Source organism: Candoia aspera, chromosome 1 (assembly GCF_035149785.1).
Source record: "Candoia aspera isolate rCanAsp1 chromosome 1, rCanAsp1.hap2, whole genome shotgun sequence".
Classification (NCBI taxonomy): Eukaryota; Metazoa; Chordata; class Lepidosauria; order Squamata; family Boidae; genus Candoia; species Candoia aspera.
In genome coordinates this window covers 307,587,838-307,612,304 of record NC_086153.1, presented here as the reverse complement: position 1 = coordinate 307,612,304, position 24,467 = coordinate 307,587,838, and the positions used below count along the sequence as shown (strand labels likewise).

Sequence of the window (24,467 nt, the reverse complement as noted above, 5' to 3'; positions counted from 1 at the left end):
TCACTGGCAGAAGCTGATTGGCAGCCAGTGCAGCTCATACAGTAGTGGTGCTGCATGAATGAACCTAAATACTCCATACCTGCTTGAGCTGTTGTATGCTGCGCCAGCTAAAGTTTCCAAGTGGTCTTCAGGGGCAGCTCTATGTAGAACAAATTGCATTTTGTCCCTCCACGAGGTGACAAAAGTATGCATGGCCAAGAGGAAAGCTTTTTGTCCCGGAAATGGCTGCAAATGGAGCACAAGGTGTAATTATTTGAAGCCCCTCCCAGTGACAGCCTACACCTGCTTTTCAAGCAGGAGCTATGAGTCCAGAAAAATCACCATAATGTTGAGTCATTGTACTTCAAGTATCTGTGACTTCAAAATGTTCTTTAAAGCAAGAGACAATGTTTGATCTGGCTTTCCCTAACCAAGTAAGTATTTTTGAAGCTGTTTGATTGATTGGTCTGAAATCTTATTTATATACAATTCAGGGAATTTTTTTTAAAAAAAATAAAATAAAATATTTATATTTGTTTTAGGTGGAACTCCTGGAAGCAGCTCTGGATCATAATACTATAGTCTGTTTGAACACTGGCTCAGGGAAGACTTTTATTGCAGTACTACTCATTAAAGAACTATCTTATCAGATCAGGGGAGACTTCAACAAAAACGGAAAAAGAACAGTATTTTTGGTCAACTCAGGTATGGACGTAATGTTATTTAATCAATAAGGAACAGATCATTTTTAATTTTACAATAAAATTAGAGTTTTAAAACAAGAAAATGAAACAATGTTTTGTTAACAGGCAAGATGAAATTGAAGTTATATGGCTGTATGTATTAAGGATTTGAATATAATTACTGTGTGAGAAATAGCCAAATTTAACTGCGAAGTGTCTACTTTTCATAGACCCTAGTATGGATGAATCTAGTTGCATGTGTACTTGAGAATGGATGTCAAAATGTTTATTTTGCTACCCCCAGTCTGTCTTTTCTTTTCTATAAAGCAAACCAAGTTGCTCAGCAAGTATCAACTGTTAAGACACATTCAGATCTTAAAGTGGGGGAGTATTCAAGTTTAGAAATAACAGAAGCATGGACAAAAGAAAGATGGAACCAGGAATTTGCTAAGTACCAGGTAAGATATCTTCATAGTTTTTTATACTATAGATTGACACCATGGTTAATTTTATCTGGTAAAGACTTGTGTGTTATTTCAGTAAAACAAAACATAAATGACATAAATGTACTGTGCAGTATTTTTCAGTTGAATATGGGCAGACTGGAATTAGGAGATATGAGGACCGGCAATATTAAATATAGTCTTATCATTTAACTGGGATGTACAGCCGAAGTCTGTAGCTTACTCTATTACTTGTGTAATGTTATGCGAAAATTTTATTAATAGCGTCCTCTAAATAAAAACTGCTTTGATAAACAGTGGTTCTCTAGACTGCTCTTTCTGTGTAAACAGAAGCAAATCCCTGGAATGAAGTAGATGTGAAGGATGAGGGATAAGAAGGCCTAAAGTCTGTTCGACAGCCAGTTCGGTGTAGTGGTTAAGGCACCAGGATAGAAACTAGGAGACTGTAATTCCAGTCCCACCTTAGGCTAAAAGCCAGCTGTCACCTTGGGCCAGTCACTCTCAGCTTTAGGCAGGAGGCAATGGCAGACCACTTCCAAAAGTCCTGCCAAGAAAACTGCAGGGACTAGTCCAGGTAGTCGCCAGGAGTAAAGACTGACTCAAGGGCATGAAATAAATAAATAAATCTGTTGGCCTTTCCTTATCTCAGACAAGAGCTTGGTATACTAATCACATCATCAGGCTACTTATGCTCCATAGGGATGAAAAGATGCAGAAAGCTGTTTCTTCTAAAGGAGAGGAAAGTTGGCCTGAATGTACAATTTAAAGGGATTTTTGCCCTTAACTGGTATTTCTCTGAATCCATGGCAGTTAGATATTACTCTAAAAATATGTCTGCAGGTATTTTTTTAATCTAAGATCTAATTCTCTACATAGCAGAATTTTAAAATTATACAATGGCAGTCTGTCTTCTATTTTGTTCCCATGGCTTTTTTTGATGGAAATGTTATGGAACAGCCCTATAAATATTGTCTAGTTTGATAAAAATGGAATATTATTATTTGATTTGAGCAGTCTTTGAATAGGATTAAAATGTGTTTCACCTCACGTGATCTGAAGTATAAATGAAAGGCCGAATTCTGTGTTACAGCCTGTCTTTATGTAGAAAAAAACAAGTGGTCCATTTTTAATATTGACTAAATTGAGTACCATTAGCTTTTTCTACAGCAGTAATGCTATTTTTGTCTTATATTTTTTCATATTCAGGTTCTGGTTATGACCTGTCGGGTTGCTTTGAATGTTTTAAAAAATGAACATTTAGCCCTCTCAGACATTAATCTCCTTATTTTTGATGAGTGCCATCTTGCAATCCAGGATCATCCTTATCGAGAAATTATGAAGGTACATTATTACTCAGCTATGTATTGAACGCTTATTCTTCAATTTTCAGTTTATATCAGTTAGGAAAAAAACATTGATTTTAAGATGTGCAGCACTACAAATAAGTGAAAAGGTTTGAAGCAGAAAGTGAGTACACTGCTGGTGCCTCCTTAGCTCAAATGTGTACTTTCCTGGGATCTTGCAGCTATTGTGCAGGCCTTGGGAGAGTGGCAGCTTCTTTACAGAGGTAATGACAGGTGTTGCACGAGCACCTTTGTATATGCTGAAGGACCTTTTTGACTTCACATCTGAAGGGCTGCACACCCCTAACTTCGTCATATTTAAAAATTCATATCCTTGTTTATAAACTCATGGATATAATATAAATTTAATTAAGCGATTGCTTCAGTTTTGGAAGAAGCACCCTTCCAGTGCAGAAACTGCAGTGGCTAGCAAATAAAGTTCACTATCATCTTATACTATACTACTGTTTGGGCATTAATGTAATAAAGATATATTGTTCATTCTTGTAGTAGCTGATTTTCCACTGAAGAGATTAACAGATTCCTTCTCCTGTTAAGATTCACAAGTGCATTTGCTCAGCAAATTCTGCTAGAATGAAGGAAGGAAGAATTAAATCTATCCAAGCAGAATGGCCAGTGGCAAGCTATTTTTTGCAGTGTGCGAAGTTATTTCTGCATTAATTCACAGAGCAAAAATGCTTGGAAGTATTATTTACTCTAGGGTTTTGCGGGTAATATAAGGTGGAAAGGAGCTTGGCATGAACATACTCCTTTGTCAAGGAGGTCTGTTTTGTTGCTTATACTCAGTAACTGATGTTTACAGACTTTATTAAAATTATCCATTTGGAGATTGGGGAGTAAGACCTCTCCTTGCCAAATGTTAAATAGAAAGCTGTAGGGAATTTATTTAAGTAAGCAAGACACTGCAGAATCTGTAAATCTGAGTCAATCTATGGGACTTTAAAACTCCAGCACAATAAGAATTGGACTTCCTCCTTTGGAACTACACAGTGGAATAAAACAGTTGCATTACTTTAATGTAGAGTCTCATGAGGAAGAGCTGCGGTGGGTTGATCTGACCTGTGGAATGGATTCAAAACCATTGCAAAATTCTAACTTCAGATTGATTGTGTATGACCAGGATTAATTGTGTTTTAATATCAGCACAGTAATAAAAATCAAACCTAGGTCTGTGATTTATATAGTAAATCAGTTTCTTCTCTTTCTCTCAACCCTCTGGACTTCTTTTCCATAGTGAAAAAAGAGATGCAAAATTTTAGTTTGTCATTGGATTCCTTCTTTCCCCTTCCATGTGTTTGAATGCATCCTTGAATTTCCTTCTGCTTTATTTTCAGCTTTGTGAGAGTTGTCCATCCTGTCCTCGAATCTTGGGATTAACTGCTTCCATTTTAAATGGAAAGTGTGATCCAGCAGAGTTAGAAGAGAAGATTCAGAAACTGGAGAAAATATTAAAGAGCAGTGCTGAAACAGCAACTGATTTAGTGGTTTTGGACAGGTATATTGTCATATATTAGACTGAATGCTGAATATCATTCATGAACATTTATATGGAAAGGATGAACTGATTCTGCATATTTGGAATGTTAGCATTTTGGTTTTGTTTTTGTTTTTTAATTTTGGAGGTTTAAATCCATTTAATAATGTCAGTTTGAATATCGTATCTTCATAATCCCGTATAGTTTTTAAATCACATGCAATCTCTTAATTAGTAACATCTTACATTTATCAGCGCTCAACATTTATAAACAAAACCTTTTGTTTTTTCATGGTAAAGATACACTTCTCAGCCATGTGAGATTGTGGTGGATTGCGGACCATATTCTGACAAAAGCGGGCTCTATGAAAGACTGTTATCAGAGCTGGATGATGCACTTAGCTTTCTGAATGATTGCAACATATCTGTACATTATAGAGAGAAAGATTCTACTTTAATTTCTAAGCAGGTATAGACCACAGTTTACGTATCATTGTTATATTATTGTTTTACTATATTTTAAGTCATGTAGTTTCATAGAAATTTTCACTTTTATACAGAAATGTTTTAAGTTTCTTTCTTTATTCACCATCAATTTTGTATTAATAGTTAATCAGTTTGGGAAGTTAACATAAACCCTCAGTTTAAAATCTAAAGATCAAACCTGAGAATTTAAAAAATGTATAAGAAATATATTTAAGATTAAATAGAGGCAAGCTGCACAGTTTATTCCTAATCTTTTACTAGGAATGATCAAGAAACAATAACATGAAATGTATAATTTTGGTGATAATTTTAAAAAACACTTGGGATTCTTTTTTTTTTTTTAAAGATGTTGTGTAACCTGATCATTGTTGAGTCTAAAGATTAATTTTAGGACATGTAATTATATAAATGAGCTGTAGCAACTGAGTTCTCTTAAACCTGCAGGCATCCAAAACTAGGAGGGTAAAAGAAATTAATTTAAACAAAGAACTGGTTATCCACGAATCAGTTTTGTAGTCATACATTCCAAATCCAATCACTGCCCCAGTACTGTGATTTATTTTCCCTTATTTCTTTGTTTGCATATTCATAGTTTATTCTGGTATCTATACCAGGTTGAAAAAATGAAGTTCTCACTCTGATGTGAAACACATTGTGATTTGTATTAATGATAATTCACTCAATTTGAACCTCATGGGAAATGAATATGTAGGCATATTCTTTATTGATCTCATCCTTTTGAGTTCCTGTGAAATTAATTACTGGCTAAACTGATAATAGAATAGTCACGTGTGTGCTATACTGAACGGATAAATTTTTCTTTGGTTGCAGATACTGTCAGACTGCCGGGCAGTGTTGCTTGTTCTGGGACCGTGGTGTGCAGATAAAGTAGCTGGGATGATGGTGAGAGAACTACAGAAGTACATTAAGCATGAGCAAGAGGAGCTGCACAGGAAATTTTTATTGTTTACAGATACTTTCCTAAGGAAAATTCATGCACTCTGTGAAGAGCACTTCTCGCCTTCCTCACTTGACCTGAAATTTGTAACCCCAAAAGTAATAAAACTGCTTGAAATCTTGCGCAAATATAAACCCTATGAACGTCAACAATTTGAAAGTGTTGAATGGTATAATAATAGGAATCAGGATAACTACGTATCTTGGAGTGATTCTGAGGATGATGATGAGGATGAAGAAATAGAAGAGAAAGAGAAGACAGAGACTAACTTTCCTTCTCCCTTCACTAATATTTTATGTGGAATTATTTTTGTGGAACGAAGATACACTGCAGTTGTTTTAAACAGGTAAATTCCTTTAATAAAATGAAAAGTACTGTATGTAACAAAAAGACATAGGATTAATTTGGAATAACTATTCAGCCATTCAGAGAAAGCATTGATACACATACTAATCAGAAAAGGCTGCGTAGACCCACTGAGATGCTTTTTATTGTTTTACAATCTCATTTGATGGTATGTATTGCTAATTCATATATTCATATATTGAAGAAACTAAAAACTTGGTAAGATTTTATTTTTGTCTGATTTGTGCATACAGTGTACAATAAAAATATACATACAGATGCTCATAGGCATGTGGACAGAAATGAGTTGTTCCAAATTAGGTGATAGTTACTTAAAGTGAATCTTTAAAATATGAAATTTTATGCTTTTTGTCTTGAAATACAGATATTAAAGTTAAGATGGTTTCATGTAATTCATAATAACTGGATTTAATCTGTTGAAATGAGTTTTGACCAAAATAACTGCAGGAAAACAAACAGAAAATTAATGTAATTTAAACAAAAACTAGGCATTTAATAGCTAAAACTCTTGGTTGTTGTAAAATGATTCTCAAGATGATGAGGATTCTGTATGAACTATGTGATGTGCCGTAGTGTGCAATACTCCCCATTCAGGATTCCAGATATTCAGTCCATTTCACTTTCTTAGCATTCATTTGCCACTGAACATATGTAGTCTTAATTGGGTTTTCTTTGGGTTTTTTTTTTAATATATACAAAACAGGTTTGCACTCTTACGCGTCCTTGGATTTTCCCAAGCCTTCGGGTTGTCTCTTTTATATGAAATAAATAGAATGATAAATATAACTATCTGATTAATTATCTAGCATGTGAGAATATGTGTATTGACTGAGCCATAAAGGCTAACCATGTAGGGGATTAGTTGCTACCAGAAGAGAGCACAAAAGAGAAATAGTATGGCAATTTATTTGATGGCTCAGCCAAAGAAATAACATCATGAACTTGAATATGAATTAACGCAATCCTTGATAAGAATATAGTACATAGCAGAGCCCACCATAGCCTTTTGTAAGGTGGTTGAAGCTGCTGGCCATTTCAAGTACAAGGCCATGCAGTTTTTTGTGGGTAATGGACAAAAATGAGCCACAGAAAACTGGATATTGGAATTACTATGCTGAAGAGCATATTATCCAGGAAGAACAGTGGTTTTCTGCCCTAGGGAGATTTTTTTTTTAAAAAAAACTGCTAGCTTGCTTTTTGAAAGCTGTCAGATAGATTCATATTTCTGTCAGTTCCACGTAAGTCTCTAAAAGTTAAAATTTCACTAGATTTTGGGGAGATTTAAACATACACGAACCATAACTGTTTTGATGTTAACTTTCTTGTTTCACATGTAAGACGTTCTTTATCAGTGTCAGTTGTACTCAAGTTTAAATTTTAAAAGAATGAATGAGACCTGTGTATATATCCTGGTAAGAAAGCCAATTACCATGCCTCTATTTTCAGTATTGTTGGATATCCCAAAAATTATCTTATATTATTTCAACTTATGCAACTTCCAAAATATGTGTAATATGTTTAGGTTGATAAAAGAAGCTGGCAAACAAGACCCAGAGCTGGCTTACATCAGCAGCAATTTTATAACTGGACATGGCATTGGAAAGAATCAGCCCCGTAGCAAACAGATGGAAGTAGAATTCCGAAAGCAGGAAGAGGTAACTTTAATGAAAATAATTGTCTAAAAATGTGGCGTATTTTCTTGCATTTGAACCCTTCACTAAGAAATTCTCCATTTTTAATGTTGTGAACAATCAGTATATAAAAGGAATGTATTTAAAGCTTCTGAAACAAATCATATATGTATTTTAAAACATAAATAGAAAAGCAAGGCAAAGCATTCATAACTCTGCTTTTCTTGAATGATAGCAATTAAGATTGTTGTTGGAAATATTGTAGAGTAAAAATAAGTATTTTTAGCAACAGTAGCTGCTGTTTCTCCTCCTCTTCCCTCTTCTCTGTTCTGTAACCCAATGTGCTATCTCTGTGAAGTCAATGTCAATACCCTCTGCCCACAATTTCTGGGTTTTGCACCAGCCGTACAATTCAATGTGGTTCCTGATTTAGCCTCAGGGCAATTTGGAGCCATCTTCCCTTTCTGATTTCACTCTGGATTTGAACCCATTGACTAAGATTAGGAATCATCATGACTAGTATTTTCTCTTTCTGCAGAATTGGATGAGAGTTCGAAATTGGTTATGCAGTTAATGGAATGGAGTCCAATTACAAGAAAACAAATATAGGTGTATTTGTAGTATGCATGCCTCTTTTTATCTCAATTTTCTTGTAATTCTTGACAGAACCAGATGAAATTTGCAGAAAAAAATTCCCCTTGGTGGGATCAAATCTGACAATTTCAGTTATCGAGAAGAGGTTGTGATTTATGTTTTTTAAATAAATTATTTCATACCTGTATGTTATTAATGGGCAAGATGGGATACAGCATAGAAAGCTGTAAAAAATTCAGGACAATCTTTGACATATGGGACAGATTTGTTCCTTTTTTCCTTCACATCATAGACTCTTTGGGGGGGGCTATAATATACATTTAAAATATTCTATTTTAAATTGTCCCTAGGCAAGCAACTTATAAAATCTTAACATTAGATACTGAAACTAGGAAAATATTATGAATGAGAAATAGTAAGGCCTTTTTTTTCCAATTTGCACCAAAGTTTTAGAAAGGATTTGAGTGGATTATGGCTGTGGAGCTCTTACAGAGGGACTTGAAAATCCAGCATTTTTCTAAGAAGCACCCAGTACTATACTTCAAGGTCTTGTGAACTCCCCAGACTTTTTCTCTTGATCCTGTTCCTGGGAAAGAGAGGAATCAGAATGAAAGAAATCAATCCTTTTTTTAATACATTACCCTAGGTCTCTGTTCTCCTAGTGCTAAATGAAGCATCAGAAAGGTTCAGATTCAATTCATTTTAGGGGAGTTCTGTTTCAGTTCAGGCATTTTCAATTTATCTGAATAATTAACTGATTCATTTAACTCCATTTTGTTCATGTCATATATAATAAAATGTAGCTAGCAGAGAGTGAGCTTTTTAGTCCAGAAAATGTAGCTAGCTTTACAGTAATTGTACAAGTTAGGCAAACACAGTCTGCTTTTGTATCTGGATCGTGCTTTAAAAAGGACTGGAATAGTGAAATTTGATTGTTACACTTTGTCATGTAACTATAGCTGTTCTATGATTTTGGATGTTTAAGCATGTGCTTTAAGGATTTTTAGACAATTTAGTTTGAGTGCTAAGTGTCCATTTGAATCAGACATGTTATAAAATATAACTAGACGTGTTTAAGAAAATAAGCTTGTTTGCTTTTTATTACTTTGGATGCTCTTAGTTGCTAGCTCACTGAATTGAGATTCAAGGACCTTAAAACTGTATTGGCTGTACCACTTTTTTGTTAAGTGTTTTACTGTTTCTGGGAAAATTATTTCTGCTCAATGGAAAATGGAAGTGATTAATATTTCAAATTAAATAATATTAATTGTTTGAAATAATTATATTTCTCTAACCAAACTTTGTTTACATATAGTTAAGAGTTCAGAATTGCCATTATAAAACCGTTGCCATTTATGGCAGTAACTTCCAGTGCAGCTCTTTAAATGAGCTTGTTTCAGTAAACTAGAAACGTATTTTAGTGCTTAGTATATTTTTTCAAATGAAGCAAATGACAATAAGTAAAAGAACCAGTGGGTAATTCTCAGCTCAAGAATGAGAATGTAGTACTAGTCTGCAACTTGTTATAGTCCAGGAAATCCCAGGAAGAGAGACAGCTTGTGCTCTGAAACACCTTTTTGAAATTAAATCTGCACTTTGATCAAAATGTAGAAATGCTTCCTCTGCCTTCAAAATGACAAAAGAAAATCTGGGGAGTCCTCTGCACGCATTTTAGAATATATTAAATTTTAGAGAAGTGACATAGTGTTAAATATGAGGTAGGTTCTACAAGAATGTTTTAAAGATAACGCAGCATAAATTAGGGAACAAAAACAAAAAGTGGTATTAAAAGGTGAACCAAATAATGTATAAAATGTTTTTTTTTCTAAAATTATTAACAATTCCCTAAAATTGTAACCTGTTATTTTTGTCTTTACTATACATTTTTATTCCTTTTTTTGAAATAATTTATTAACGTTTTTAATTTTATTGAAGAAAATTAAAATAAGTTTTAATTTTATTGAAGTTCTGTTAAAAACTATAACTTTTTATTCCTAACCATTGGACTGTAAGTAGACTTCTGCAAGTACTGAAGTATTAAAGTTTTGTGAAAGTAATGGTTTACAACAGATTGTCTTAGAAATATGTCTTCTTGGTTACTTTGTAGGTACTTAGAAAATTTCGAGCACATGAAACCAACTTGCTAATTGCGACTAGTATTGTAGAAGAGGGTGTTGACATACCAAAATGCAATTTGGTGGTTCGTTTTGATTTGCCCACAGAATATCGTTCCTATGTGCAATCGAAAGGAAGAGCCAGGGCACCAATCTCAAACTACATCATGTTAGCTGATTCAGACAAAATTAAATGTTTTGAAGAAGATCTTAAAACCTACAAAGCTATTGAGAAGGTATGTGTTAAAGAAGTCCAGGACACTGAAGCAGAATGGGGGGAGTATTTATTTCTTTGTATAATGTGTATGCCACTCCACTTCCAAATACACAGAGTGGCTTACAGTATTAATATCAGAAGATTAAAAACAAAAATCAATTAATACAATTATAACAATCAGCCTGATGCAGGGTAGCATGATCTTAAGGCAAAGGTACAGGTTTCCCCTGCACAGTTGTGTCTGACTCTAGGGGGCGGTGCTCATCTCTGCTTCTTAGCTGAAGAGTCTTACTCATCCCCAGATGCCTTTCAAAAAGAACCATGATTGTATGACTCTGAAAATGTGGCAAATAGGTAGCAATTCAGTAGTTTAGTTATCAGACAGTTACTCTTCAGAGTGGAAGAAACGTAGAGAATCCAGGTTTAATTAAGATGTCTTGATGACTAGAGGAGCAAAAAGAATACATGTAGAAGATTATATTGCCCAAAGGGAAGTGGGGGGAACAAATAAGGGATCCAGACTGGAAGATCCACAGAAAGACTACTGAGTGCAGTAAGAAATAGGCAGAGGATTTTCAAATGAATGAATAACTAACCCATAGGCATCTCTCAGTAAACTGGCCAACTCTTTTATTTATATATTTATATTTTCATTAAATTATAAACATATTTTATATTTTTATTCACCTACACATACACACTATGTAAATACTTCAAAAGAGGTGTTTTGGAAACAGCAAATTGTGCATGTATCCATTTGCAGAGTTGGCTGGGAGTAACTTCTGAAGGAGTTATACCAGCCTTTATAAAGACACAGGTGCTTTAACTGTTGGAAAATAGTGCTTCATATACATTCCTGCATGTTCCGAAGCACTTCTCTTGAACGATTTGGACAGCCCTGATATGTATAAAAATATAACCAGCATTTATATGCTAATATTCATGAAATAGTATACAAAAAGTCTGATCTATTCTTTTTCTGACAGAAGCCACAGAATCTGAACATTCAATTTTCTGTGAGTCAGTGTTGTTAGTTTCTTTTTTTTAGCTGGTATGTATGGCGCTGCGGGTTAAACCGCTGAGCTGCCGATCGGAAGGTCGGCGGTTCGAAACCGCGCGGCGGGGTGAGCTCCTGTTGCTAGTCCCAGCTCCTGCTCATCTAGCAGTTCGAAAACATGCAAATGTGAGTAGATCAATAGGTACCGCTTCGGCGGGAAGATAATGGCGTTCCGAGTCGTCATGCTGGCCGCATGACCCGGAAGTGTCTATGGACAACACCGGCTCTAAGGCTTAGAAACGGAGATGAGCACCGCCCCCTAGAGTTGGACACGACTGGACTTTACGTCAAGGGAAACCTTTACCTTTTTATGTACTGTTAATGTTGGTGTGGCCTCTTCCATAATTGTGGATTGTGGTAATTCTTCCCCTTAAAAGGCCTGGGAACTAATATAAACTTAGTAAAGATATTACTCATAGATAATACCATTCTACCTTAATTATTCTAGAACTGATTGTAATAGATATCTTTCACTCTTGCTGATAATGTTTATCTCAAAGCTGATAATACATAGAATGTTCTTGTCATTCTCAATTTTTTTTTTAAAGATCCTGAGGAACAAATGCTCGAAGTCTGTTGATATTAGTGAAACAGAAAATGAGCCCATTATAGATGATGATGACATCTTCCCACCGTATGTGTTGAGGCCAGAAGATGGTGGTCCAAGAGTCACAATAAACACTGCTATTGGACACATTAATCGGTATGAGGCCTACTGTTGTTTCCCTATTTAGCTCTGTATTTGATATGATATAAAGCAGCCTTTTAATTAAATGCTGGCAACTGTATCTATTTTAATCATTTGTCTGTTATGGTTACACTAAGGATTTTACGTCTTACAAGAAATAAGGATAAACACTTACTGTTTAAGAGTTATTTCTTCTCCTGAAATATTCTATAAATGTTTGATATTGGGGGATGGGGAGGGAATGAAATGGGAGAGAGGTAGCAGTATAATATTCTTAAAGCAAGTGATAATTCTACAATGTATTGAACTTTGCCTGCTCTTAACTTTCCTGCTCATTGTTCCCTGCTTGCTGTAAGGAGGCATCCAACCAAGGGTAAACTACCCAGTTGCTTTGGGAGGCAGAGATTGAATGATATAGGTGTTCGCACAAGGTTTAGTGTCCTCACCAGTTGGAAGGATGTTGGGTATATTCTTAAATACCACTTCCCTAAGGAAAAAGGCTTTTGGTGCAGTCATTGCTAGATCTCTCAGAATTCATTCACCGTCGTCAATGCTGGACCATTTTTTCAGTAGCCAAAAATCATGCTTTTGGGGGATAGAATGAACACCGTGGTGTGTGGCGCAGTCATGAAATCAGGTACAGCCATTTCACATACTCATAAGGAGGAGCTTTTTCTACTGACTTGATTTTTTTTTAAATGAAGAACCTTTCACACAATGTTAGTAGTTCTTAAACTTTTTGACCCCATTATCCTCTTTCCTAGTCTTAAATAATGTCATTACCTCCAGAAAAACCAGACTCTGTTGTTTTACACAAGCATCTTGGCAGTGGCAGTCCCAAACTGGATTCTAGACTAACAAACAAGCAATTACAAATTTCTCCATTATCCCCAGGATAAGCCCAAATGGCCCCCTTGGAGGTGATTACTTTCAGTTTAAGAACCACTGCATTATTTTAACCTTATTTTAGAACTTACATTACAGTTTTTATCAGCTACTTACTTCAAAATGGTTGAACACCATGTCACTGATTTTTTATAATTGTTGCAGGGAGCACTGCAAAAGCATCATGGTGTGTCAGATTGTTTACTAGTATTTTATAAGATCAATGCTTGACTAAATCAACTATATATTTATAGAAATGTGTATCTATAGAAATTTATAGGCTGTTAACTGGATCTTCTCCAACCACCTTCACCAGCACTTCAATTTATGCACACTTGCAAAGAGCTTTGGGGAAATTAATTTTATGACATATTTTTCCCCCACAAGTGTCTTAGTTTGACACTTTTTCACATAATACAGAATTTTTGAGAGTGTTTAGAATTTTTTTGATACTATCAGGCATATGGATTGCAGTAACCCTGTCAATATTTTGGAAAGCTTCCCATCAAAGGCTCTTGAGTAAACCTAGTGACTGTTGAATAAGATGAACCATCCTTTTATAATTTCTAATTGGTTAAAAAACACAAAGCAAAGACTAGGAATAAATAAGCAATTATCTCAATGAAGTAAAATAAAAAGTGGAGTCCCACAGAGATCTATCTTGGTACCAAAGCTCTTCAACTTTTTTATAAATGATCTTGACTAAGGAATGTGCTGTGAAATAGCCCAGTTTGTGATGATGTTAAGCTATTCAGGGTGGTAAATTCCATATATTACTTCAAAGACTTCAGAAGGGCCTCTTTAAACTAGGTGAATGGCCAACGAAATGGCAAATGCAATTCAATTTAAGTTAGTGTAAAATGCTGCACACTGGAGCAAAAAGTTCAACTTCACATACATGTTTATGGGGTCTGAGTTGTCTTTAACTAGATCTTGGATAATAGTAGGTAATACAATGAGAATGCCAGCTGTGTATGAAAAAGGAGTATTTCATGCTATGGGTAATTAAGAAAGTAAAAATGCTCACATTTAAAGTTATATAAATCTGTGGTTATATGTTCATCTGGAATATTATGAACAATTCTGGTTGCTATATTTAACAAAGGATATAGTACAGCTAGATGAATTACAGAAGAAGCCAACCAAAATTATTGGGCAAGGGAAGTAAGACACATTTCTTACTAGAAAAGGCTAGACCAAGGGATCGTTTAGATGGAAAAATGGTGGGAGCATGTTGAAAGTGCATAAAATGAAGCATGGCATGGGAAAAAGTGGACAGGGAGGATTTTATCCTCCCTCTCTCAAAACATAAAGACCTTCCACTGAGGCTGATTGAAAATAGTTTTAAAACAAAATGAAGTACTTTTTCATACAGTGTATAATTAATCCCTGTGGAATTCATTATGACAGGATGATGTGTTGGCCACTAAATTGGATAGCTTTAAAAGGGGATTGATTGAATAAATTCATTGAGACCAGGTATGTCATGGGCTATTGATCTTGAAGATTGTTGCATTCAAGTTGTGAGGAGCATGCTACCAAATACTAGTTCCAAGGGAACAATGGTGGGAGAAGGGTCTGTCTCCCTCCTGCTTCCAAACAACTTAGAGGCAGCTACTTGGCCACTAAGAGGAGAATGCTGAGCTAAGACTGGTCTTGGCCAGATCTAGTAAAACTGATCTTATTGAACACTTGCCATATTTTTTCTGGTTTAATGTGATGTTAGAGCCAGTTTGGTGTAGTGGTTAAGGCAACAGGCTAGAAACCAGGAGACAGTGAGTTCTAGTCCCACCATAGGCACTAAGCCAGCTAGATGACCTTGGGCCAGCCACTTTCTTTCAATCCTAGAAAGGAGGCAATGGCAAATCACTTTGGGGACTTGTCCAGGCAGTCTCTGAGAATTGGACATGATTGAACGGATTAAAAAAAAAAAGTTACGCAGTAGCAGATGAAATTTTCCCGTAAGTGTCCAGTTCAGTCCTAGAAACATCCCAGGACTTTCCTCTTTATTATCTTTATTGCCATTTAAATTAAAGGTTGTAACTGCATATGGAAATACTATATATAACTGCAAACTATTGACTTACCTTTCTGCCTGTTGATTTCTGTTAACTTGTGAATACGTTAGCCATAAGATGTAATTTGCTTTTTAAAATGATATATTTATGTTTGTTTATTAATTTTTTTTAAAAAAAACTTGTGTCAAATAGGTATTGTGCTAGATTACCTAGTGATCCATTTACTCATCTGGCTCCTAAGTGTAAAACTAGAGAACTCCTTGATAACACATTTTATGCAACACTTTATCTACCTATCAATTCTCCTCTTCGAGCTTCAATAGTTGTAAGTATTCTGTTTGCTTAGATTAAATAAACTTTGAGTATGTACAGTGTTTTTCCCCTGGCTATGGCTTGCTTTTCCTGCGGTGCATATGTTGCTGTTGTATACAGGTTTACTCTGTTTTTGCAAGGAGCTGTTCCCATGGATTTGATATGAGCTACAGTGTTCCAAGGTGTCTCAACTGATCAATCAAATGGGGTATGATTGAGGCCATTTGAAGCACTGAAAGACACACTGTGGCAAAGAAGAAAGTTTACTTTCTTCTCTCCATTTGAATCGGACTAGGATGTTAATGCTTGAATAATAAATCATTGTATGCAAAAGTCATAAGAAACTCTAGGTATAAGTTTTAATGATATCTTTTTGTTAGCAACATGGAAGTATCTTGTTGTTTATTCGTTTAGTCGCTTCCGACTCTTCGTGACTTCATGGACTAGCCCACGCCAGAGCTTCCTGTTGGTCGTCAACACCCCTAGCTCCCCCAGGGATGAGTCCGTCACCTCTAGAATATCATCCATCCACCTTGCCTTGGTCGGCCCCTCTTCCTTTTGCCCTCCACTCTCCCTAGCATCAGCATCTTCTCCACGGTGTCCTGTCTTCTCCTTATGTGGCCAAAGTATTTCAGTTTTGCCTTTAATATCATTCCCTCAAATGAGCAGTCTGGCTTTATTTCCTGGAGTATGGACTGGTTGGATCTTCTTGCAGTCCAAGGCACTCTCAGAATTTTCCTCCAACACCACAGCTCAAAAGCATCGATCTTCCTTCTCTCAGCCTTCCTTATGGTCCAGCTCTCGCAGCCATACGTTACTACGGGGAACACAATTGCTTTAACTATGCGGACCTTTGTTGTCAGTGTGATGTCTCTGCTCTTAACGATTTTATCGAGATTTGTCATTGCTCTTCTCCCAAGGATTAAGCGTCTTCTGATTTCCTGACTGCAGTCAGCATGCGCAGTAATCTTTGCACCTAGAAATACAAAGCCTTTCACTGCTTCTACATTTTCTCCCTCTATTTGCCAGTTATCAATCAAGCTAGTTGCCATAATCTTGGTTTTTTTGAGGTTTAGCTGCAAGCCAGCTTTTGCACTTTTTTCTTTCACCTTCATCATAAGGCTCCTCAGTTCCTCTTCGCTTTCAGCCATCAAAGTGGTATCATCTGCATATCTGAGATTGTTAATGTTTCTTCCAGCGATTTTAACTCCAGCCTTGGATTCCTCAAGCCCAGCATGTCACATGATGTGTTCTGCATACAAGTTGAATAGGTAGGGTGAGAGTATACAGCCCTGCCATACTCCTTTCCCAATCTTAAACCAGTCCGTTGTTCTGTGGTCTGTTCTTACTGTTGCTACTTGGTCGTTATACAGATTCTTCAGGAGGCATACAGGATGACTTGGTATCCCCATATCACTAAGAACTTGCCACAATTTGTTATGGTCCACATAGTCAGAGGCTTTAGAATAGTCAATAAAACAGAAATAGATGTTTTTCTGAAACTCCCTGGCTTTTTCCATTATCCAGAGGATATTGGCAATTTGGTCCCTAGTTCCTCTGCCTTTTCTAAAGCCAGCTTGTACATCTGGCAATTCTCGCTCCATGAATTGCTGAAGTCTACCTTGCAGGATCTTGAGCATTACCTTACTGGCATGTGAAATGAGTGCCACTGTTCGATAGTTTGAACATTCTTTAGTGTTTCCCTTTTTTGGTATGGGGATATAAGTTGATTTTTCCTAATCTGATGGCCATTCCTGTGTTTTCCAAATTTGCTGGCATATAGCATGCATTACCTTGACAGCATCATCTTGCAAGATTTTGAACAGTTCAGCTGGGATGCCGTCATCTCTTGCTGCCTTGTTATTAGCAATGCTTCTTAAGGTCCATTCAGCCTCACTCTTCAGGATGTCTGGCTCTAGCTCACTGACCACACCGTCAAAGCTATCCCCAATATTGTTATCCTTCCTATACAGGTCTTCCGTATATTCTTGCCACCTTTTCTTGATCTCTTCTTCTTCTGTTAGGTCCTTGCCATCTTTGTTTTTGATCATACCCATTTTGGCCTGGAATTTACCTCCAATGTTTCTAATTTTCTGGAAGAGGTCTCTTGTCCTTCCTATTCTATTGTCGTCTTCCACTTCCGCGCATTGCTTGTTTAAAAATAATTCCTTATCTCTTCTGGCTAACCTCTGGAATTGTGCATTTAATTGGGCATATCTCCCCCTATCACTGTTGCCTTTTGCTTTCCTTCTTTCTTGGGCTACTTCTAGTGTCTCAGCAGACAGCCATTTTGCCTTCTTGGTTTTCTCTTTGGGATGTATTTTGTCGCCGCCTCCTGAACAATGTTGCAAACTTCTGCCCAGAGTTCTTCCGGGACCCTATCTACTATGTCCAGTCCCTTAAATCTATTCTTCACCTCCACTGCATATTCCTTAGGAATATTAGTGAGCTCATATCTAGTTGATCTGTGGGTCTTCCCTAATCTCTTTAGTCTGATCCTAAATTGTGCAAGAAGAAGTTCGTGATCTGAACTACAGTCAGCTCCAGGTCTTGTTTTTACTGACTGTATAGATGTCCGCCACCTTTGACTGGAAAGGATGTAGTCAACCTGATTTTGGTGTTGTCCATCTGGTGAAGTCCATGTATAAAGCTGTCTCTTAGGTTGTTGGAAGAGAGTGTTTGTTATGCAGAGTGAGTTGTCTTGGCAAAATTCTATCAGCCTATGTCCTGCTTCATTTTGTTCTCCCAGGCCATGCTTACCTGTAATTCCAGGTGTCATTTGACTGCCCACCTTAGCATTCCAGTCTCCCGTGTTGAAAATAACATCTCTTTTAGGTGTATTGTCCAGTAGGTGCTGCAGATCCTCATAGAACTGCTCTACTTCAGCTTCTTCAGCATCTGTGGTTGGGGCGTATATTTGGATCACTGTGATGTTAGATGGCTTGCCCAGAATTCGAATTGAGATCATTCTATCATTTTTTTGGATTGTATCCAAGCACTGCTTTAGCCAATTGACTATTAATTATGAAGGCTACTCCATTTCTTCTGTGGTCCTCTTGTCCACAGTAGTAGATCTGGTGGTCATTTGATGTGAAGTGGCCCATTCCAGTCCATTTTAGTTCACTGACGCCCAGAATGTCTATCTTTAATCTTGACATCCAATTTGCCCTGGCTCATAGATCTTACATTCCAGGTTCCAATGGTGTGTTGATCCTTAGAACATCGGATTCGCCGTTCACCACCAGCACCGTCGGCCGCTGGCCGTCCTTTTGGCTTTGAGCTAGCTGCGTCATCACGTCTGGGGCTAGTTGAACTCATCCTCTGTTCCTCCCCAGTAGCATTTTGACCATCTTCCGACCTGGGGGTCTCATCTTCTGATGGTATACCGACATATCTCTGGTTGTACTGATCCATTTAGTTTTCATGGCAAGAATACTGGGGTGGGTTGCCATTACCTTCCCCAGGGATCACATTTAGTCTGACCTCTCTGTCACGATCTTCCCATCTTGGATGCCCCTTCACGGTTTAGCTCATGGCATCATTGAGCTGCTCAAGCTCCAGCAGCACGACAAGGTAATGATCCTTTGCTGAAGGGAGGTATCTTAGCATAGAAATAAATAATTTATTTTCCTTTCATATTAAATGTTTGGTCTAAATAGTTATGTGGTTTGACATTTATAATAATCTAATGTATCTTTTTTTGCAAAAGCAATTATTGGCTATGTTTGGAATACATAAATAACATCTGTTATATGTACAGCTCTATGGCTTTTTAAAATGTTCTTTTATGTTCTTAAACCTGTCCCTTATACAACAATTACGTATTTTTGTGCATGACAGTATTTTGTTATTGGAGAGTCAGTGTAGTATGCTGGTTGAGGTTAAGACCCAGGTGTAAGTCCACTCCAGCCATGTATGCTTACTGAGTGACTTTGAGCCTGTTAGGCTAACCTACTTTTCAGGGTTGCTGTGGGGGAAAAACTTGAAGAAAAAATGATACCTATTTCACCATGAACTCCAGAAGGAAAGAGAGGGCATTAATCTAACAAATAATAACTAAAATACGAAACTGAAGCTAAAAAAAAAATCAAAGCAATTAATTTCGTTATTACATATTGTTAGGAAGTTATAATATACTTGCTTCAAATTTCATTTCCAGGGTCCTCCAATGAGTTGTGTGAGATTAGCAGAGAGAGTTGTTGCTCTTATTTGTTGTGAAAAATTGCATAAAATTGGTAAGTATTTTTAGAAGCAATATTGTTTATTTAACAAAAGTCTGATACTATATTGAATGTTTATTCTGATTTTTTTTTTTAATGGTACAAGGTAGTACAGAGGGGGAAAATATATGAAAAATGCTCTTCTAGGGTTTTTGGAACTGACAGCCTTAGCTCTTACTTCTTGTCTTCTTTCAAGTAACTTTTACAGTTTTCTATTAAACATAGTTTTGATATCCATCCTTTGCACTTAGTATTTTTCTCTGCTGGAAATCCATGTATGTAGTTATAACAAGAGTACCTAGCATCATTTATGCTGAGTTACTTGAATTCTTGATGCTTAATACTCCTTGGTCTGGCAGCCAATAGCAGCCAGCATCAACGAGATCTAGTGTTTTCGGTACTGTCAGTACTGGCATTAAGCTCAATTCAAATACATTCCATCCCCACCAATTGTTTAACTATCTAATACAGGGTTTCTCAACCAGGGTTCTGTGGGAGGTCATGGGGGTTCCCTGGGAGATCACGATTTATTTAAAAAAATATTTCAAATTCAGGCAACTTTACATTAAAGAGGCAAGTTTCATTATTTTTAGTTTAAGAACACTGTTAATGTCATGAGTAAGGATGGCGAGCAGGGGGCTCCCATCCAGACTGTTAAGCGCATGCGTAGCACTGAGGAATTGGGCAGCCATTCAAAGAGACACAGATCGGGACCGCCTTAACCCTTTGGGGTTTATATGTCTGGGTTTTTCCCACGCTTCTTCAGTTTGTTAGGATTCCTGTTATGTACAAGCAATAAAACGTTAGAGACCAGTTCCTTGTCTCAGCGTGGTTCCTGGCTGTTAGGACAGTTAATGCATATATACAGGTCTACACATGAAACAAACAATTTTGTGACTTGTGGCCTATATCTGAGCCTGAATGTGCCAGGGTTCCCCAAGGCCTGCAAAATATTTCAAGGGTTCCTCCAGGGTCAAAAAGTTGAGAAAGGCTGATCGAATATGACTGTGTAACTCCCCATTTATTTATTAATTTTCCCATTACAGGTAGTCTTCACTTAATGATGGTAATTAAGCCTAGAATTTCCATCACTAAGACGTGCGGTTGTAAAACGAGATAGCATTGGTTAGGGACAGCAATCCTGGCAATCCCCCTTGCCATTGTTAAGTAAATTTTACCCGTCATTAGCCTGAGCAGCCACCCCAATACAAGCCATTCCAGGCTTGGTTCCTCCCAGCCCCGAACACTGCCTTTGACTCCCCCCCCACCTATCTCCTCCCATCTCTGCTCTTTTGGAAGCCCTGCACCCTGCTTTGCAGGGCACAAGCTCAGCCATGCCGCCTGAGGCCACCCATATCAGCTCTGCTCAAAGCCAACATAGCAAGCTCCAGTGTCATGAGCACTGATGGTGAGCAGGAGGGGGCCCCTATCCAGGGGGCAAAACGCACGCGTAGTAGTGAGGAGTTGAGCAGCCATTCAAAACAGACCCGCCTTGACTTTTGGGGATTATCTGTCTGGGTTTTCCCACGCTTCTTCAGTTTGTTAGGATTTTCTGTCTAATGTAGCAGTAATAAACACTAGAGACCTATTCCTTGTCTCAGCGTGGTTCCTGGCTGTTAGGACATCCAGCCTTCCCAACCTGCATTCCTTCACCCAGCTGTCTCCTCTCCCAGCTCCCACACCTGCCTTTTGGCTTTTTCGCCCAGCTGCCATAGGTGAAACAGATTTGCTTGGCTGCCTTTGCTGAGTCCTTTTCAGACCCAGCTTCTCTGGCGAACCTTTCCTCCTCATGGCTCTCTTCAAAATGCTGTCTTATCTTCTCAGAGCCTGGAGCTTGCTGTGGTGGCTTCATGCAGCATGTGTGGGTGGCTTGGCTTGGCGTAGCTGGGACAGTGGCCTGGCAGCCTGGCACGGCTGGGATGGGACGGCCTCACACAGTGCGGCTGGGATGGGTGACCTTGTGCGGTGTGGCTGGGCTTGCCGCCTGCAAGGCAGGGTGCGGGGCTTCCAAAAGGGCAGAGATGTTGGGGAAAATACGTAGGGGGAAGTGGAGGAACCCCACCGTGTGTGATGGTTGCCTTATTCCCAAAGAGACACAGACTCACTTAGTCAGGGCTAAGGATTTCCAGTTTATTAGGAATAGAATGCATACACAGAAAAAGACGGGAATGGGCACATGGCGTGCGAGGTAGCCGGTAAATACCCGCGGTGCGGGCCTGGTCCTTCTCCACCCCCCATTGTCCCAAAGTCCTGATCCGGAGTCTTGATGGGCGATCAGGGTGCGATTCCGGAGTCTCGATGGGCAATCAGGGGATTAGCGCTGATCACCTCTGTCCTCTTCCTGTGTCCGGCGCAGGTGTGTCCCCCGGGGTAATGCAGAGATGTCAGGGAGATAGGATGATGGCTTTTTGGGTCAGGGCAAAGGTATGGCTCCTTTGTCCTTTATTGGTATTTGTCTGTTAGTGCTTAAAGGATTATCACTAATTCCTTCCTCTTTCCTTCCCTTCTCCGGAAAGGCATGTTCCCCGTTGTGATGCATGTATGCATTGCAACAGGGGACATGACACAGTGTTAAATGCAGGTGGTCTGCTAAGTGCCCAATCTTTGATCGCATGACTGCAGGGGTGCTGCAACAGTCATAATTTCGGGCACAGGTCGTAAGTCCATTTTTTTTCAGTGTCATTGTAATTTCGAACAGTCGCTGAATGAATGGTCGTTAAGTGAAGACTACCTGTATTTGCTTCTTTCTTCTCATCCCCCACAAAACAAAAATTTTATTAAATTAAATACTTGAAATAAAACCTGAGGATAAAACTTCCATGTATACTTCTTTAAAAAAAGGTTCCCCTTCAACTGTCTTCTGTTTGTCCACTGAAATTACTTTGAAACTCTTTAATTCATTCGCAACCACTGTAATTCTCTGAGAGAACAATAGACAGCCCTGCATCCAGAATGAAAAGAGCTCTCCTTGACCCTCTGGTCTGAGAAGGTCTGAAAATTGGAAACATGAGACTTCTCCTTTTCCATGGAATTTAGTTGATGCATAATTTGGCCTATTAAAAAAAAAAAATTGTCTCTGAAACACTTGGTTAAAACATAATGCTGTGGTACAAAGTTCCCCTACCCATTTCCCAATTGCTTTCTCCTCCTCCATCCTCTATTTATGCTACTTGATGTTATTAAGATCACACTGTGGAACTTAGTAATATCCAGTTATTTGAGGAGTTCAGTCTCTTATTAGGAGAAGAGGTAAAGAATGCCTAGTTTTGCACACTGATTAACATTCTCAAAAGTCTTAGAAAGGATATAGTATTATGTATACATATTTCATGCTAAGTTGTTCATTGAGTGCTTCAGTGAGTTGTTTCAGAGTAAATATGAATGGACTGTTTTCAGACACTTAACTTTATAGACTGATTTGTAAACATCCCAATTAATGTACTAAGAATCTTTCAAAAAATTCTCAGTAATATAAACTCAAGCAGTTTCCTTTAATTGCTGCTGCAGTAACTTTAATTCCCTCCATTTTAGTGAAGAGATGATTATTTTTTATTCTTTTATGTGTACTTCAAAATTGTTGTAAAACAGATGAGGAACTTTAGACCTTCAATGATACAGTCCTTCAGGATTTTATACATACATTTTATTAAAAGGCTGGATAAAAGTTACCTTTTTGGATGAGCAATTCTTTCTTAGTTATGGAATTACTTGATTTATAATTTGTTCTTTATTTATAATTTAGGTGAGCTGGATGATCACTTGATGCCTGTTGGAAAAGAAACAGTGAAGTATGAGGAGGAACTTGATTTGCATGATGAAGAAGAAACCAGCGTTCCAGGAAGGCCGGGTTCTACAAAACGAAGGCAGTGCTACCCTAAAGCTGTTAGTATAGTTTTATGGTTTTTCTGTGTGTGAATGTATATATTTAAGATTTTTCTGACTTGACTAGTAAAGGCATACTGATTCTTTAACATCTGTGCAAACCAGAGGATCTTGTAGTAAGCCTTTATAATGAAAAAAAAAATGTTTCCGTTGAGGACTGGGGGAAGCACGTGCATTTCTGCACCACAGAATAACAAGAATAGAATAAGATTCTTTATATGTCTTAAGACAGAGGATTTTTTTTCCAATGAGGCCAGAAGGAAATGTGTGAAGGGGAAATGTAGGAAGCACTAGAAGTTCATTTTGTATAAAGTTTGTTTGATTCTGGAAACCTAATGTAGAATATTGAAAAGTAATGGCTTTCTGGAGTGTGCAAAATAGTTCAGGTTTTCAGATGTTTCATTCCCAAACTAAAATGTGTGTTTGGTTTGACTATGAAATGAAGCAGGGCTGTTTTGTTCTGGGTACAGATTAAAATGCAATTGTTCCAGGCAAAACAGTTGGGGGCAGGGGGTGCGGGTGGGAAAGCACAGGAGAAAGTCAAGAATGACAGTGGCTCTGGGAAGATTGGAAGGAAGGCAGGCCAGTAGCATATGGAATCCTGGGACATTGGCAGCAGCCACTGAGGGAAGGGAAGCACAGGATAGGTGGGTCAGTGGGACATGCCATATTATGAGAAGAGGGGGTAACATCCACCAGCCTTCCTTTATTTCCTTTATTTAAGGATCCTCACAGATTTTGTTATAGCCAAAACCTTGAACAAGAAAAATATTCCAGGTTTTTTTTCCTGCCAAAATGCATCCCATTTGTAATCTGTTTATTTTGATTCACAATAAGACATGTTTTTTCCTATTTCATGCACATCCCATGGCTTTCATTTCATTATTTAATTTCTCATTTGCACAAGTAAATCACAGTGCAGAAACAATAGATAAAGTGGTGCTTCAATTTTTTTCCCCGGTATGAGACAGCATGATCTTTGATGCCAAATGAGTACTGATGAATAAGAAAGCTGTGTGTGCTGTTTTTGGGTCTTTGGATGAAAAATAGGATACAGAATCCTTTAATTTAATCA

At 37.7% G+C, this 24,467-nt stretch overlaps 1 protein-coding gene across 1 annotated transcript in view; it reads left to right on the top strand.

Moving 5' to 3' along the window:
- Positions 1–24,467, top strand: part of DICER1 (dicer 1, ribonuclease III) — a 50,805-nt gene that overhangs the window by 2,615 nt on the left and 23,723 nt on the right. The window contains 12 exon segments of the mRNA XM_063290283.1: positions 522–684; positions 990–1,120; positions 2,333–2,467; positions 3,825–3,985; positions 4,265–4,433; positions 5,282–5,754; positions 7,297–7,429; positions 10,107–10,349; positions 11,936–12,090; positions 15,171–15,303; positions 19,450–19,525; positions 23,253–23,392. Coding sequence (XP_063146353.1) covers positions 522–684; positions 990–1,120; positions 2,333–2,467; positions 3,825–3,985; positions 4,265–4,433; positions 5,282–5,754; positions 7,297–7,429; positions 10,107–10,349; positions 11,936–12,090; positions 15,171–15,303; positions 19,450–19,525; positions 23,253–23,392 — 2,112 coding nt within the window.